Source organism: Toxotes jaculatrix, chromosome 14 (assembly GCF_017976425.1).
Source record: "Toxotes jaculatrix isolate fToxJac2 chromosome 14, fToxJac2.pri, whole genome shotgun sequence".
In the NCBI taxonomy this organism is placed as follows: Eukaryota; Metazoa; Chordata; class Actinopteri; family Toxotidae; genus Toxotes; species Toxotes jaculatrix.
In genome coordinates this window covers 22,159,970-22,175,624 of record NC_054407.1, presented here as the reverse complement: position 1 = coordinate 22,175,624, position 15,655 = coordinate 22,159,970, and the positions used below count along the sequence as shown (strand labels likewise).

Here is a 15,655-nt window from a genome sequence, read left to right as displayed (position 1 = left end):
TCTGTAGAAGAACAGTGGGAGATAACGGTACCTAAACCAAGTCTATGAGTCTACCAAGTCTGTTTCTTTTCATGTAATTTGTGAATCACTTTGTGGTCATATTGGCGCAAAGACATCTGTATCAGGTCGAGGACAATGTAAGCCCTCTGAAATAACTTTAAATTGGTTTTGGTTGGGTGAGATGGAGGACACGCACGCTGCCAGGTGATTGGTTTAAATCTTGGCTCACACTCTGCTGCTGAAACTCTGTCCAGTTAGAGCTGTGATGGATGGTTCCCGTTTACTGTAGCTTGTGTTAGGGCCAGACTCTGCATGACTTACAGTCTGCACAGTGTGGTATGTATGTGTGTGTGTGTGTGTGTGTGTGTGTGTGTGTGTGTGTGTGTGTGTGTGTGTGTGTGTGTGTGTGTGTGTGTGTGTGTGTGTGTGTGTGTGTGTGTGTGTGTGTGTGTGTGTAAACGGGGTTAAACCAGAGGTTGTCAGGCTGCCATGCTGAATAATCACCATATGGCTCACCTCTCATCAGGAATCCCATCTGGCTGCTGAAATACTTTCTCCATGCATCCATGCATCCATCCATCCATCCATCCATCCATCCATCCATCTTATCTTTGTCCCTTTTTTTTTTAACATAAAATGCCTTTTCTTCTCTTCCTTTAACTCATTAAAATGCTTTTGCTGTCTTATCTTTAAGTCGGGGCGTATAGAGAAATATATGCCCCAAGCAATATCTTGGGTCCGAGATGTGTGTGTGTGTGTGGAGAGCTTGGTTAGGTCTGATTTATTCATTTCTCCCTTGTCCTTCTCCTGATCTAAACAACACTCAGTATTTCTCCATATCACACCTGAGAGATGTGATTTAAACTTGTGACTAAATCACGTCCTCATCTTCTGCTTCATTTGAAAATGTGTCACAAAGAGAGTCAGTTTCAGCTTTAACAAAGCCTGATGTCTCTGCTCTGCCATGTAGAAAGGCTGTGCCATGTTTTAGTGCGACAGTTTCATCTTACAAACTGTATCAGCTCAAAGAAAGGCAGTGTCACCGTGAAGAGAGGCTGCAGCCCGGTGAGAGGAAATTAAAGCCATCCATTGAGACCAACAGTGAGAACAACAAGCAGGCTTTATTCTCTGTCTTTGTCTGTTCCTGTTCCTCTCTCAACTCATTGTTTTTTGTCTTTTCTTGTATTGTTTGTCTCCCATTACTTTATTTATTTCAGATCAGAAGAGGCATTTTGCCTTTTTCATCTATTTATTCCTCATCTTTCTATCTCATGATTTCCGTTTTTCTTGTTTGACACTGGTGTATTTTGGTGTTTTGGATGTGCTACTGCAATTCTTCACCCTCTTTTCCTCTTGTTTCATGGTCAGATACGCTTCATCTTTCTGTTTCTCATTATTTCTCTCTCTCTCTCTCTCTCTCTCTCTCTCTCTCTCTCTCTCTTCCTCCCTCTGTTTCCCTCTCCCCCTCTCTTTTTTCTCTACATTGGCTTTTTAGGTTACAGATTGTGTAATTTAAGTCATCTGTTGTGTGCATTGACCCTGAGCTCATGCATGGTCTGCTCTGCTCTGCTAATGCTAACACATCCAGGTCTGAACAGATGCAGTTTGCTTTATGAGGCAACAATGAATAACAGCCCTGAGTGAGTAAACAGCCCTGCACAGAAACAGCAACTGTGTCCTGGAAAACAGCAAAACCAAAACACCAGCCATTAGAAAACTCATGTTAACTGTGAAGTGAGATCAAGCTGACTGAGTTGAGTGTCTCACCCGCGAGGCAGCACACTGTCATTTATATAAGATGGATTATTTTGTCATCTGTTCTCCACCTTTTCCATTGAGATGCTTTTTTAAAGAGACACAGGGAAACAAAATAAGGGTCCTGTCAAAAGAGTGTTCTTCTTTTATTGTTTGTTTAAACCTTGTGTCCACACATCAAACCAAAAATCTTAGTCATCTTTTCTTATGTGATCTTTGCTCAGTGATAAGAGACTCCAGTACAGTAACTAGATTTCAGAGGCTTCTAACTGCAAACATTAAATGCGTCAGTCTGACGGTAGCTGTCTGAACAGCTGGAATAAAGACGCTGGTTTTTAAGATTTATGTCTGTTATTCACAACCGTCCTGTTTCCTTTCTGCTTTACATTCATCAAAATGTCAGTTCAGTGTATTGTATCTTTTTTGCCTCATAACTCAGCCAAGTCTTTTCCTGTTACTTCAGGAATTTTAAGAAAACAAACATGCTGAGGGTTGGTGTGTCCAGTTCCGGCTGATTAGTAAAGCATATATTCGAAATTGAAATGGTTAATTAAACAATATCAAAACTTGACTGGGTGACATGATAACAGCATAGCTGTAAAACGATGATAATACGTAGTTGTAGAATTCAATTTGTACATCTTTGCTCATGTCCTCTGCAAATGCCAGTGGTTGCAAATTGATACTGAGATTCTCATCCAAAAATGTTGACTGACAAAAGACGTTCAATAGCAAAACACTAGAAGATGAAGAGACATTTATTTAGCTCACAATAGCAAGCCAGCAGGACGTCTCATCACACCTGTTTTATAAGATACAAAGCAAAGAAAGAACAGACACAGTCGTGTAAATCAGTGTGCAAAAATATTTGCTTTTCCAAACTGTGTTTACAGTTTGAAAATTATGTTTGGAGCTGATTACAGCAACTCCAGGTAAAAGCCTGCACTGTCTTCCTGTGTATAGTGTATAGTGAAACTGTAGACAGGATATGATACAGTTTTATGTTGGAGGAAAGAAAAGCAGCAAGTGCTCAACAGAGGCTGCTAGAATGAGGCAAACACATCCAGTCTGACCCTCCTCGACATTAAAAAAAGATGTTATAGTCATTAGCAGTTTTTTTTTTAATCAGTTATTTATCTAAAGATTTTGCTGAGCATGCTCGTACAGCAGCAGACTGCCTCGCGCAGTTTGATTCACAACCACAGTCTGACTGTCTGGGCTGAGGCGCTCGGAGCTCATAAGAACAACACCTCTTGAAAAGAAACCCCACTGAAATTTGCTGTGCACATTCATGCTCCAACGATGAAACATACTTTGATTTTTGAGACCCTGTGACCTTTCTTCTGTGTCACCATCACATTGATCTTTAAATATTTCATGTCTACTGACCCACTGCTTGTTAATATTTTCTGTGCACGTTCACTCTCCCATCAGGATGTAACCCATTGATTTTTGGTGACCCCCCATCTCAATTCATATAACAGCCTTGCTCAAAGACTCATTGATACCAGGTTTTACTCAGAGGATGGTGTTGCTGTTTCTTATTCCACAGTTTTTCCCAGTAATTTTTTAAAATTACTGACTGCCCAGTCATAAACCTACATGTGCAATCGTTGCTTCTTAAAGAAATATTAATTTCCTTGTAAAAAAAAAGGAGGGAAACCACTGAGGAAAATAAAGACAAACAGCGACAAAGGACAGGAAAGAGAGAGAGAGAGAGCGAGCACTGTATATATTAATGTCAATTCATTTTCTAGTTGTTTGCCCCATCCTTCACATTGATTCCTGCTTTCTCTTTTCATCCATTCAGCTTGTAATCAAATCACCCGTCCAATAAAACACTCAATCATAAAGTCCTCTCCCTCTCTTCTCCACCTCCATCAACATAATAATTGTTCCATTAATCAATGCCAATAAAGTGATATTATGCTTTTTTAAGTCTTGTCATCCATCCTCTCCTATTGATCGCGCTGTCTCTTTCTGTTTGTCCAGGCTATAATCACAATGAATTGTTGAAGGGACAGGCTTCCACTTTATCATCAGGTGCACATCCCAACTTTCTTTCTCCGAACGAAGTTGCTTTTCTAATCCAAGCGGCAAATACATATCGTCTCACAAAACGGGCTGAAATTTCAAAGATACATTTGTCCATCATCTTCCAAACTGTCGGTGTTTCTCTCTCTGAAGCTCGAATTGTTTCTCCCTAAAGAACACCTTATACATTTTTCATGCCTGACTGTATTCAGCTCTTTCCGCAGTTCCTTTTCTCAGCAGAAACACAAAGTTTCTTTCCCAGTTCTTTGGGGGATGCAGAAATGAATCCACAAATTTGGACCTGCTAGTGCTCATCAATCATTAATGATGTCTAACCATGTTTCCTCTGCAGTTTTTCAGATTAGGCTTTGTCACATATTTGGATTCAGTTCTCAAACTCAGAGTATGCAGATATCAAGTAGTCCCTAATGAGATGAGAGAAGGTGACCTGAGTGTGATCCTTTCTGTGGGATGCTGACAAAATTAGAAAATTCAGAACAGTAAAGGTTTTACTGGGCTGTTGTTCACTTCTCTTAGCTGATGGATGTTGGAAAACACTCTTTTTAGTGAGATCAGAAAATCCCAGTTTTATACTCCCTCTTGTCAGCTTGGCTCTACTAACTACTCTCTCCTCTCCCACCTCTTCACCTTCTGTTTCAGGTGAGACTTCATCCTCAGAGCCCCGGCGTCTTGCCTCCCTCGGCAGCCTGTTAGATGATCAGCACTGGCACCATGTAGTGCTGGAGAGACGCGGCTCTCACCTCAACCTCACTGTGGACAAACACACAGAGAGGGTTCAAATCCCAGCAGAGTTCAACCACTGGGATGTCGAACAGGTGGGATTAAACAGAATCCACAAGGTACAAACACTTAAATGCACACACAGCACAACCGGGAAAACACCTCACACACATCCAACACTTTTTAAGGAATCTAAAGAACTATTTAGAGCTGTTAAAACTACTGTAGCTACATTATAAAAGTAAATCTCATGTATGTAACCCTCTGTGACATTTTGCTCATGTAGCTGAGTTTAGGGGCGGTCCACAGCGTCAGTTCTCAGAAACCAGTCGTCTCAAAGAGGAACTTCCATGGCTGCCTGGAAAACCTGCTCTACAATGGCCTCAACTTGATAGAACGAGCTAAACACAACGACCACCAAGTTACTTTAATGGTAAGTTAATTTATCAAAACACAGCCACCTGTGCTTAGTGCTGTTTGGGGACCACCACGTGGATCAGAGTTCAAATGTCCTGTGGTTTTAGACAGTTGAACTCAAATGTCTAAACAGTTATTCAATACAGCGCATACATAACAGACCATGTACTGGATAGCATTTAGTAATAAGGTTTCTTGTGGGATTTCTCTGCTGGTTTCTTACGTTTTATGTGTGTTAGATTCCCATTGGACCCACTGGGATTCAATCTTAGTGGTGAAATATTGGCTTTACCGATCTGGATGCTGCTGCCGCTGCTGCTAAATGAGCCGCTGGCTGGGGTTAATGAAGCCAGGACAAAAGAGTGTAGACAGTTAGACTCTCACTAATGCGTCTTCATTTTGGCCATTAGGACCTTCAGATGTTTCTACGTTCACAATGAGCAGAGCCAGCTCATCGTGTAGAGGCTGCGAAGCGTCTCTACAGGGAGTAATAAATGCTCTCTCATTACAATAAAGGTCCAGGCAGCAGAAAAGAAAAAAAAAAAACATGAATTCCCAGTAAAGAGGTGTACAGACTCACATGCATGGCTGAAGATCTAATAGAGGCCATTTTGTAATGGTGCTGTGGCTCTTAAGGTACTCGCCACGAAGTTATGGGCCAGTTTAATACAGAGACTAAATGATGTTTCATGTACCTCTGTGCAGGGAGCATTAATACAAAGAAAATAAGACTGTGAATGGGGGTTCGGTGTGTCAGTTCTGCAGTCTTAAGGCTTTTCAGGGTTTTTGAGTAAAACTTTTTACTTTGGGTTGTGGAGCAGCACATCCCATCCCAGCATGAGTTATTGTACATCACTTTAACTGCACCACATAGTGCTTTTAGATGTCATCTGTGTTTCCAGAGTATTATAAAGATAGCAGGCTGATATTCCCAGAAGAGAGCTGGGACTGTAATATATTACTGCTGCAGCTTTAGCAATGGACCTGGCGTCATTACCACCACTCAAAACAATAGACTGTAACAGAGACGTCAAGTCACAGCAGCAGTGGGAACACTGCACGCTCTCCTTTTTTTCCATTTTCATTCTTTATCTGTCTTTCATCCAACCTCGGTGACTTTGGTATGTTCAGTTTGCTTTCCTAATCGTATCCGAAGCTTTGCTGTTATCATTATGGTAATACCCATGTCCTCTTTAAGGAGACTTGCTGATGAGATCACTGCGACATGTCACATCGACACACCCTCTGCAGCTGATTAATATTCATGTTTTGTGTTGCTTTATCTCTGTAGTAATCACTTTTCCTGTCGCACCTCCTCCTCTCTCTCTCTATCTCAGGGCAATGTGACCTTTTCTTGTGCTGAGCCAGTTTCCGTCGCCGTGACGTTCCCGGGCCCTCGGAGCTTCCTCCAGTTGCCTGGGACGACGGCGTCCTCGTCAGGAGGCGTGTCCATGGGCTTACAGTTCAGGACGTGGAACAAGGCGGGACTTTTGCTCACCTTTGACCTCCCTCAGCAAGGGGGTGTAGTCTGGCTGTACCTGAGTGAGGCCAGACTCCGGCTACAGATCCATAAGGCTGGCAGGGCACTGCTGGAGCTCAGCGCAGGTCAGTCAACAACCAGAAGCTTCATCCATCAAACCCTACGTTTTCAGATCCACTGAAAGTTAAATTAGTGGTTACTCCTGTGGATATTGAGTCATTACTGTGTCACCTCTCATGCGAGTTGACCCACATAGTTTCATATTAGCCTTAAAATTAATTAACCCATTAAGTCAAGTCGTTCTCTGACAAAACCTCTGTAACAATAAGCACTTCACTAAGCCTGTCAGGCTTTCTGTTCTTACATGTGCAGTTCACAGTGATAATGATGGCACTTTTACCAGACAAAGCCAATGAGCCCTTGATTTCAGACACAAGCAGACAAAAGCAGAGTATCTAATCTAAATACTGTTTCCAAATGGTAATTTGGTGCCTGTGTGGCAGGCTGTGGAGTGATAGGATATCTAATCTGGTCATCACCACACGAGTGCCCATGCTTGCCCTCTTCTCTTTGGAACAAAAATCTTGCAACATCTGCTGCAGGTCTTAATGGCTCCATGTGCAGCCATGAACACATGAAAAAAAAAAATTTCATTCGTGTGTGTTAATGAGTTTTTGGTTCCCAGGTTCTGCTCTGAATGATGGTCAGTGGCATTCAGTGGAGCTGAACTCCAGAGGAGGACGTCTGACCATCGCTGTGGATAAAGAAGAAGGAGGCACTGCTCATGCCAGCCCCTCATTTCCTGTCACCATAGAAAGTCACCTCTTCTTTGGTGGTAAGAGTAAAACAGGTCAGCTGTGTCTTTGTTGGAAATTAAAACCTGTCAAGCGTCAAACAGCCACGCGGAAGGTGCTGAACTGTGGACTGAGCACAGAATCTGAGGAAAGTTTCAGTTTCAGACTGTTTTTGCTCTGAGTAACCACCCCCAAAAAACTGGAAATCTGTACCCATAATGCAGCATATATATTTTGGCAACTAATGGTGAAAGTAACCAATTACAGTCACAGGACACATCATGATAGAAGGAATATCTACATATCTCTTGCATTATGTGGAATTTGGTGCATGTACATTTACTCAATATGATATTACTCAGGTAAAAGTAATAATGTTTAAATCTCCCAGTTTATCACTAATTATTTTTTTGTTTGTCATTTTAATGTATGTAGTTTCATTGGATAACAGTTGTCACGTGTACTCTTAACTGATGACTCCTCTCTCTTCTGTTCAGGTTGTCCTGCTGAGGACGACAGTCAGGAATGCAGAAACCCCTTCAATGTCTTCCAGGGCTGCATGCGTCTCTTAACTCTGGACAACCAAAACGTGGACCTAATCATGGTGCAGCAGAAGCAGCTGGGAAACTACAGCAACGTGCAGATTGACATGTGTGGAATCATCGACAGGTCAGTTTCCAAAAAAAACAAAAAACAAACCCAAAGCAACTCTTCACTGGCATAAGTGAAGACACATTTTTGTTGATGTGATCGTCTCCTAATATTCTGTCAGTCCACTGAGCTTTATCACACCAGTATTTAAGCAATGAAACTTTGGGCAGAATTCAGTTGCCTTGAGCGCATTCGCTCGTGGAGGTGAAATAAATCACGGAGCTTCGGCTTACTTCGACACACAAATTACCAGCCAATTTCCTGACAGTGCTCACCTCTGAGGGAACTAATGGGCAGTCACAAACCTTCCAGCACAACCCATTTTGTGAGGATGTATGAATGAATTTTGCTGTGTGTGTGTGTGTGTGGCCAGGCCAGACACAGAATGAGTCTGTGCTTTTTTTTTTTTTTTTTTTTTTTTTTTCATTATATTCAGTTTACTCCCTGTAGTCAAGAAAACTCATACCAGGAGTGGAATTTGCCTTTCCATGTTGGTTTGAATACAAATATCATCAGGGCATTGAAACAGGTTTTTGGAAATCTTGCTGCTTTTCCAGTAACTCTGATGCAGCCCTCATCTAATGCAAGTTAATGCATTAATTCAAAGTTACTCCCTGGAGTTGAAACCATCTGCCAGGAGTGCGTGTCCACGAGGACACGTGTCCATTTCATCTTGTCATGACCTGGCTCAAAGGGTCACAACAAAAAGGGAGACCACACCATGTAAAAGCCATTACCACCAACACTCATTCAGAAAATACAGTGAACACCGTCAAGCCGCATTGAGGCTAAGACCAGCCTCTTCACAAGGAATATCTCCCCTCACTGCCTACCCCAAACTGGCTAAATCTCAACCCTAGTCTTCGTGTGATACTTGTGGTGGGTATTTACGCACTGCATTGCCGGCAATAATCATGCAGGCAACGACTCAACCCGACAGCCCGGTAAAGTAACCATGAACTGGCTACCCACCTGCAGCAGCGGATGTGCCCCCGAGACAACTGCTCTTGCCACGTTCTCACCGCACTATCCCCCCCCAAAAAAACAAATGGACCCAATCCCTAAAGGAAAGTGCCCCACAACCTGCTGGAGAATTCCTTGTCCAAAAGTGCAACTAGACGGTGATACCAATTTCCTGATCAGTATACAAATCACACAAAATGGCTGCCAGAAAGCACATGGTGTAGCTCCCCCAATGAACACAAAGCCAACAGATCAAAATATCCACACAAACTGCCCAAAATACAAAGCACAACCAAAACCAGCATATAGCTAGATCAAAACCAACTAAACAAAAAAATACATACCACCCCAGGTCCACTTCCTAAGGTAACAAACAAAACCTACCACAAAATAACCTCAAATGGACAAGCCCCCATTTGTCATGACCTGGCTCAAAGGGTCACAACAAAAAGGGAGACCACACCATGTAAATGTTCAAATAAATACTTTATTTAACCAAATTAAACCAAATAAGACCAAACTGAACCCAAATTAAGTAATCAAATTAAATATGTACATTATGGGATGTGGAAAATCAGTGGAGTCAGTGGTGTAAAATGTGCATGAATGAAAAGTGTGAGTATGCAAGTGTTGAATGATGTAAAACAGAAGCAAAAGGTTAACTCAAAACAACATAATCAAACCAAACCAAACCAAAACCATGGTGTGCTTGTGGACAGAGAAAATGAGAGCGTGAGCAATCAATTGCAGGGGCTTAAATAGACTCTTCACCAGAGCCCAGGTGTGTTGAGCCACTCAAGACACCTGCAACCAGGAGGAACAGACACACCCAGATGATGACACACATGGGGCATCACAATCTTGAGTGAAACAAGTTTTAGTTATTTGCTAATGTATGGAAATTCTTCAAGTCATAAGACCATTTTTAAAGATGTTTTTTTCACTTATTTCATTATCTCATTTAGACAGAATTGGCTTTAAGCATAATTTAAGAAACTGTGCCCTCCAGAACTCTTTGTCTGTCCTCCATTGTTTTCTCACGCAGAATTTTTTCTGAAGTAACTTTTTTTTTTTTTTCGTTGATTTAAATTTTTTTTTTGTTTGTTTGTTTTTCTTTGCTGGCAGACTGTAGTTTATTTGTGAGGTGCAGCAGGACGACATTTATGAGGCAGAGGGACTGCACCATCCACAACACACACAGACACACACAAAGAATCATAAGCTTGCACACACACACACTCTCAGTATCACCCTTGGGAAATACAGAATTATTGCTCAGTGGAGACCTGTGGTATGACAACTGTATTCTTGCTGATTTCTGTTCTGTTTGGACGCATGTTCTCTTCCTACTAGAATCCAGTGCACTACTCATGTATAATATACAAAATTGCCAAAAATGTGTGGACACCCCCCCAAAATGTCATGTTATTATGACAGTTTTATAAATGTCAATTCAATTATCTCAGAGACAGTGGAAACATGGGCTGGAGGTCTGAACTGTGCGACCATCACAACAGTAACATTTACTGGAATATAACTGTATAAGATAGGAAGAGAGACAGAGGCAGAAAAACCACAAACTAACTATAAAAACGGAGACAAAACACAAGAGGTTAAAAGGAGCCAGTTCATTTATTGCCTGAAATGAGACACAGAAAACATGTGCTTCTACAATCGAGTCAGTTCATCACTGCAGGCAACACCTTTCAGGTACAAATAGCCACGAGATCCACTGTTAATATAACAATACTGGTCATAGCTGCTGTGAATGTTTTAAGCTCATGATCAGCTTTTAGATACAATCCAATGCAACTCTAACTTTGGCACTCATGTTTGTACAACATTCACTGAAGTAAAACAGTGAGCAGAGGGTTTAAATTAAATTAATTGATGTGCGAGTGATTTTAGTCCTCGTGATAAATACTTTCAGTGTAATTCGTGGATTGTAAGATGATAAATCAAAGTGCGAATCATCAGTGACAATGCAGAATCAGCCTCAGGAGCTGAGAGAGGCAGAGAGAGGAGGACGGGAGAGAGAGAGAGCAGATCCAATCGTTTGCTGTCTTGGTGTCACGCCAAATAGCAGCACAATTAATGAGACAATTACAACAATTATACACCCGCCTCTAGGGCATAACACACACACACACACACAGACACACAGTATATTGTATGTAAACATTAGCATACACACAAGTACTGAACCAACCACATATCTTTGCCAGATAAAGAGAATCTGCTCCACTGATTTTAATTAAACGCCTCCATTTTTCTCCATTCATTAGATTATTATTCAGTACAATGCAGTTCTTGCACAGATCTGACTGTTTACTGGAACAAACCTAAAAAGCAAAGACAAAGAAAAAAATCTCCCACATGTTTTCTCACTGTAATCCTGCTGATTGAATTTTGGGCCCACGGGACATATTGTACTGTAAAGTCAGGTGGAAAATGGACTCACCGACACAGCTTCAGCGTGTGGTCATACTTCAGAGTGGGTTATTATATCTGCAGGCGTGTGTACTGGTGTGTGTGTGTCTGTGTGTTTTATTATTGGTGCCAGTCCCAGAGAGTATTATCATCCAAAGCAAACACTCCATCAACAGCACAAATGGAATTCAAACCCACAAGGAGCCTCTTTATTACGACATCAGTTTAACACCTTGTTTTACGCCGCACCTGCCTGCTTATTTTAGGTCAACACATAAAAATGGCATCGTAATATCTCACACACATAAAAAAAAAAAAAATCGGTGTTAAGATCAGATGTGTCACGGTGCGTGTTTGTTGTGCTCCGTTGCTTCTCAACAAAAGCATGGTGCTCAGTCTGAGGGAGGATAGGAGCAGGGTTTCTCTGCTGGGTTATACATACTGGGATCCATGTCTGTGTGGACTGCAGTTAAAAGTGTTCTGTTGATTTTCGGTTTTGTCAGACTAAGCACACATGGCACTGTGGGATATCGGGCTGATGGACTCAGATTTAGTGTTTAAAGGGCCGCTCTGTGCCTGCCTTAGGGCTAAGTATGAATACTGAGTTTCTGTGAATGACATTTCAACGCATTTGTGGTTTAAATGAGGCTGTTTGCAGTTTGAAAGAGGACTTAACTGGTTATCTGTCTGTGACACTGTGTTGTTTTGTGTCTGACAACTGGTTGTCAGACGCTGTCAGTGTCATATTTTTACGATACGCAGCTGATCTTTGCAGTGAAAAGACGTAAACACAAAACGCATCATTTCTTGTATTCTTTTTCTGTGTGGGATGTTGTGAGTGGTGCTTAGTGTTTTATTAAATGAAAGTAGAAGTCAAGTCTCCTGTTCTCCTTAATCTTCCACATCTTTATTGTTATAATCATCATCATCATCACCATCTTCATGACTGTCCAAAGAAACAAACACCGCTCCAAGAATCGTATCTGTTAATGGTTCTAACAGACAGATGTCACCACTTACAGACTAAAACCCACACAGTACACACACTGCACAAAATAAGTCGGCAACATGCAGTGGTAGTTTTGGCTAATATTGTGACTTTAATGTGAAAGCTAACTCGCTGACTTTACATCAAAGCAGTATAGAGATAAATGGAGGTAAAAAATCAGGCTGTAGCGGGCTGACAGGCTGCTGAGTCAGGGCTTTCACCTAAATAAAAGGGAGGCTGCAGATTCTGTGCAGTCATCTGTTTTCTCTTCAATATTCCTGCCCGAGTTTGGGCAAACACACGCTCAAACACTGTCACATATGTTTATATTTAGTTCGCAACACTGGCACCTCTTAATATTCCAATATATACCAAATCATGAAGAGTCCCACCACCCCGAAGTACCAACACACAAACACACTGGCAAAGGCAGAACAGAGGACTGATGAGATGGAATTGGAGAGAGGTGGTTATTATTATGTCTCTGGATGTGTGTGTGTGTGTGTGTGTGTGTGTGTGTGTGTGTGTGTGTGTGTGTGTGTGTGTGTGTGTGTGTGTGTGTGTGTGTGTGTGTGAGAGAGAGAGAGTTAAACCCTGCTGTAGGAATCAGTTGGGCTTGTAACAAATGGAAGAAACCCGTGTGAGTAAAAATTGTCTCTGAGCCAAATGCAAATGGGAAAAGGAGGCTTCCAATGAGGCCAAGCCGGGATAAATATAAAGATAATTTGAAGCACATTGCTTGCACAATATAATACTTATCAAAGCTGCTGGTGCACGCAGAGCAAATGACGAAGCAACATTAATGTAACATGCAGACGGGCAACATGTTTCCTCAGGCAGAGAAACACTTAGCAAGCAGGATGCATCCAACCGTCTTTAGAAATATAAAGATATATTTTCTTTTTTTTTCGTTCTCTGTCTGTTTTTTGTTTTTTCATGTTTCCCCGCTCAGTAGAATGAGGTCGTATGATGTCTATTGTTTCAGTCACAGTGTGCACCACAAACTGGGCTATGAAAAAAACTATGGTACCAAACTACATCACAGCTGGATGTGCTCACCTGACAACACCTTAGGGAACAGTGTATGTAAAAAATAGTCATGCTCAAAGGACAAAGCAAACATAAAGGCAAGGTAAAAGTAGTGCTCATGTTCATTATTTGACACAAATTCATCCGGATGAACTGTTTAAAATTAGTTCAGTACAAATTTAACAATAGAAAGATCTGTTGCTGTACAATACAAATTATCTATTTGTTTTATTATTTAGGTGCATCTTCTTGAAACAAGAGAATAATGGTGTTATAATTTGAGCAACATTAACAGAGTGTAACTGAAATATCACATAGCTACGTCTGATCTATTGCAGGCATGGTGTAAAAAGGGATTAAAAACCACTTAGGCAAACTTCTGGTTTGTCAGTGTGACAGAAGTTTAGAGAAATTCAAGCACCAAAAAAAAAAAGAGGGCACATGAACTGTGGAGTGTTGTACTCTGGAGAAGTTGTTTTTATCTACTCAAAATCTGGGTCAGGCATTTTCTAACTGTCCTGAGACACTTATCCAGATATTCTGACAAGGTTTGCCATGATTTGAGCTCAGCAGTGGAGCTCTGGCCACACAAGATGTATGATAAATAGGATAACAGATTTAACTGGTCTTAAAAAAAGTCTCCTCATTTGGAAAATGGTTCATCTCAAGTTTTACAACACAGCCAAATATCAAATTGCAAGAAAGCCTTCATAAGAAAAAAAAAAAAGTTAGTGTGAGGAAGTAAAGATTTTTAATCTTCGGACAAAGGTGCAGTGGTTCAGTTTAAATGCCTTTTCAGTCAACATTCGGAACAAAAAGTAGTTTCAAAGAGATTTTTTTCAGCAACCTCCTACAATATGTTGCCTAAATGGAAAGTATGACCTCCAAATATTAAAAATGAAATACTTTCTGTTTCCACGAGTCACATTATTTCTGACCCTCCCACACACAGAATAACATGCTTGAGTAAACACAATGTGCTTTCTGCCCATTTAATGAAAAAGCTTTATGTAACAGACTAATTCTGAAATTTGTTTCAAGCACACTCTGTTTGAGAGAATGGTAAGAGTCTGAAAGCATTTTTTTTTAGCCAGTCATCACTATCAAGTATCTGCCGTATAAAATAAAGCCAAAAGGTCAAAGGTCTGATCCTGATGTGTCCACTCATTGTGAGATAAATGACTCAGCTAAAATATAAAAAGATGCTTCCGCTGCTTTTTCAAACAAACAAACAAACAACAAAAAAAAAACATGTACTTCTCTTGACAACAACTGATGAAAGGTGGCTTTTGGCATTGACCGCTTTTGTCCTCTTTGAAAGATTTTTGGCTGTAAAAGCTGCAGAATATTCAGGCTGCCAAAACAAGCAAAATAGATTTTTTTTTTAAAACTGCTGTCTCAGTACAGAGTATATAAAAGAATATGTAGTTATACATTTTTCTCATTTTTTTCTTGACAGCAAAAATGAAAACTTCAAGGTCCTCCCACACATGTCCATCAGGATGTTGTTGAGAAGTGAAATAAAATTCTTGTGAAACTTTGCGACAAACTTTGGAGACTTCTTGACATTTTCTCTCTCTGTCTCTCAGGTGCTCTCCCAGTCGTTGTGAACATGGCGGCCGCTGCAGTCAGTCCTGGACCGTCTTCCACTGTAACTGCTCTGACAGCGGCTACAGCGGAGCGACCTGCCACAGCTGTAAGTCACCTGTCAGTCACCGTGTGGCTATAGAACAGCAATTAAACTGGCATACAGTGAATCCGAGGCCCTGTGGAAGTTGCCCAACTGGTAACCCAGCCTTGCTTGATGTAGAGACAGTAACCCTGTCTCTTCAAAATGACATTTATTTACAGCAACCCTGCTTAGGTTAAGAAAGTGTTGGCGTTTTGGTTAAATGTTAACGAAGTAAACTCACTGTGTCTCGTGCTTTAAATCGCATTAGACTTTTTCTATATTTAACCAAAACCAATCTTTCCCAAACCCTAACACCGTGAGTGCTGTGAGTGTCTAAACATAACCATTAAAAAAAGTTTAATCTTCCTTTAGTTTGTCATTATGAGGATATAAAAATAATCGGGGTGGCATCACATTTCTCCCAAGATATATTTTCTTTTGCAAATTAGTAGCATATAAATGTAATTTCTGGGAGACAGGGTTGTAGGCAGAGAGAGAGAGAGAGAAGCAGGGAGCGAGTAATGACGGATAAAATGGAAATTAGAATCAATTGAGAGGTAAAATATGAGAGAAAGAGCAACAGCAGATAATGAATTTCCTTTCACATACTGTAACTGGATTTTAGCACAAACTGGAAAGAAAATACTACACACTTCGAAACAACAGAAACGATGCATGCAGTGAAACAGTACGGAGATGAA

At 41.0% G+C, this 15,655-nt stretch overlaps 1 protein-coding gene across 1 annotated transcript in view; it reads left to right on the top strand.

Annotated features, from left to right (window-relative positions):
* LOC121192776 (contactin-associated protein-like 4) overlaps positions 1 to 15,655 on the top strand; it is a 74,228-nt gene that overhangs the window by 33,362 nt on the left and 25,211 nt on the right. The window contains exons 6-11 of the mRNA XM_041054651.1: positions 4,450 to 4,625; positions 4,817 to 4,963; positions 6,285 to 6,552; positions 7,113 to 7,262; positions 7,719 to 7,890; positions 14,872 to 14,978. Of these exons, the coding sequence (XP_040910585.1) occupies positions 4,450 to 4,625; positions 4,817 to 4,963; positions 6,285 to 6,552; positions 7,113 to 7,262; positions 7,719 to 7,890; positions 14,872 to 14,978 (1,020 nt within the window). The remainder of the gene's footprint in view (positions 1 to 4,449; positions 4,626 to 4,816; positions 4,964 to 6,284; positions 6,553 to 7,112; positions 7,263 to 7,718; positions 7,891 to 14,871; positions 14,979 to 15,655) is intronic.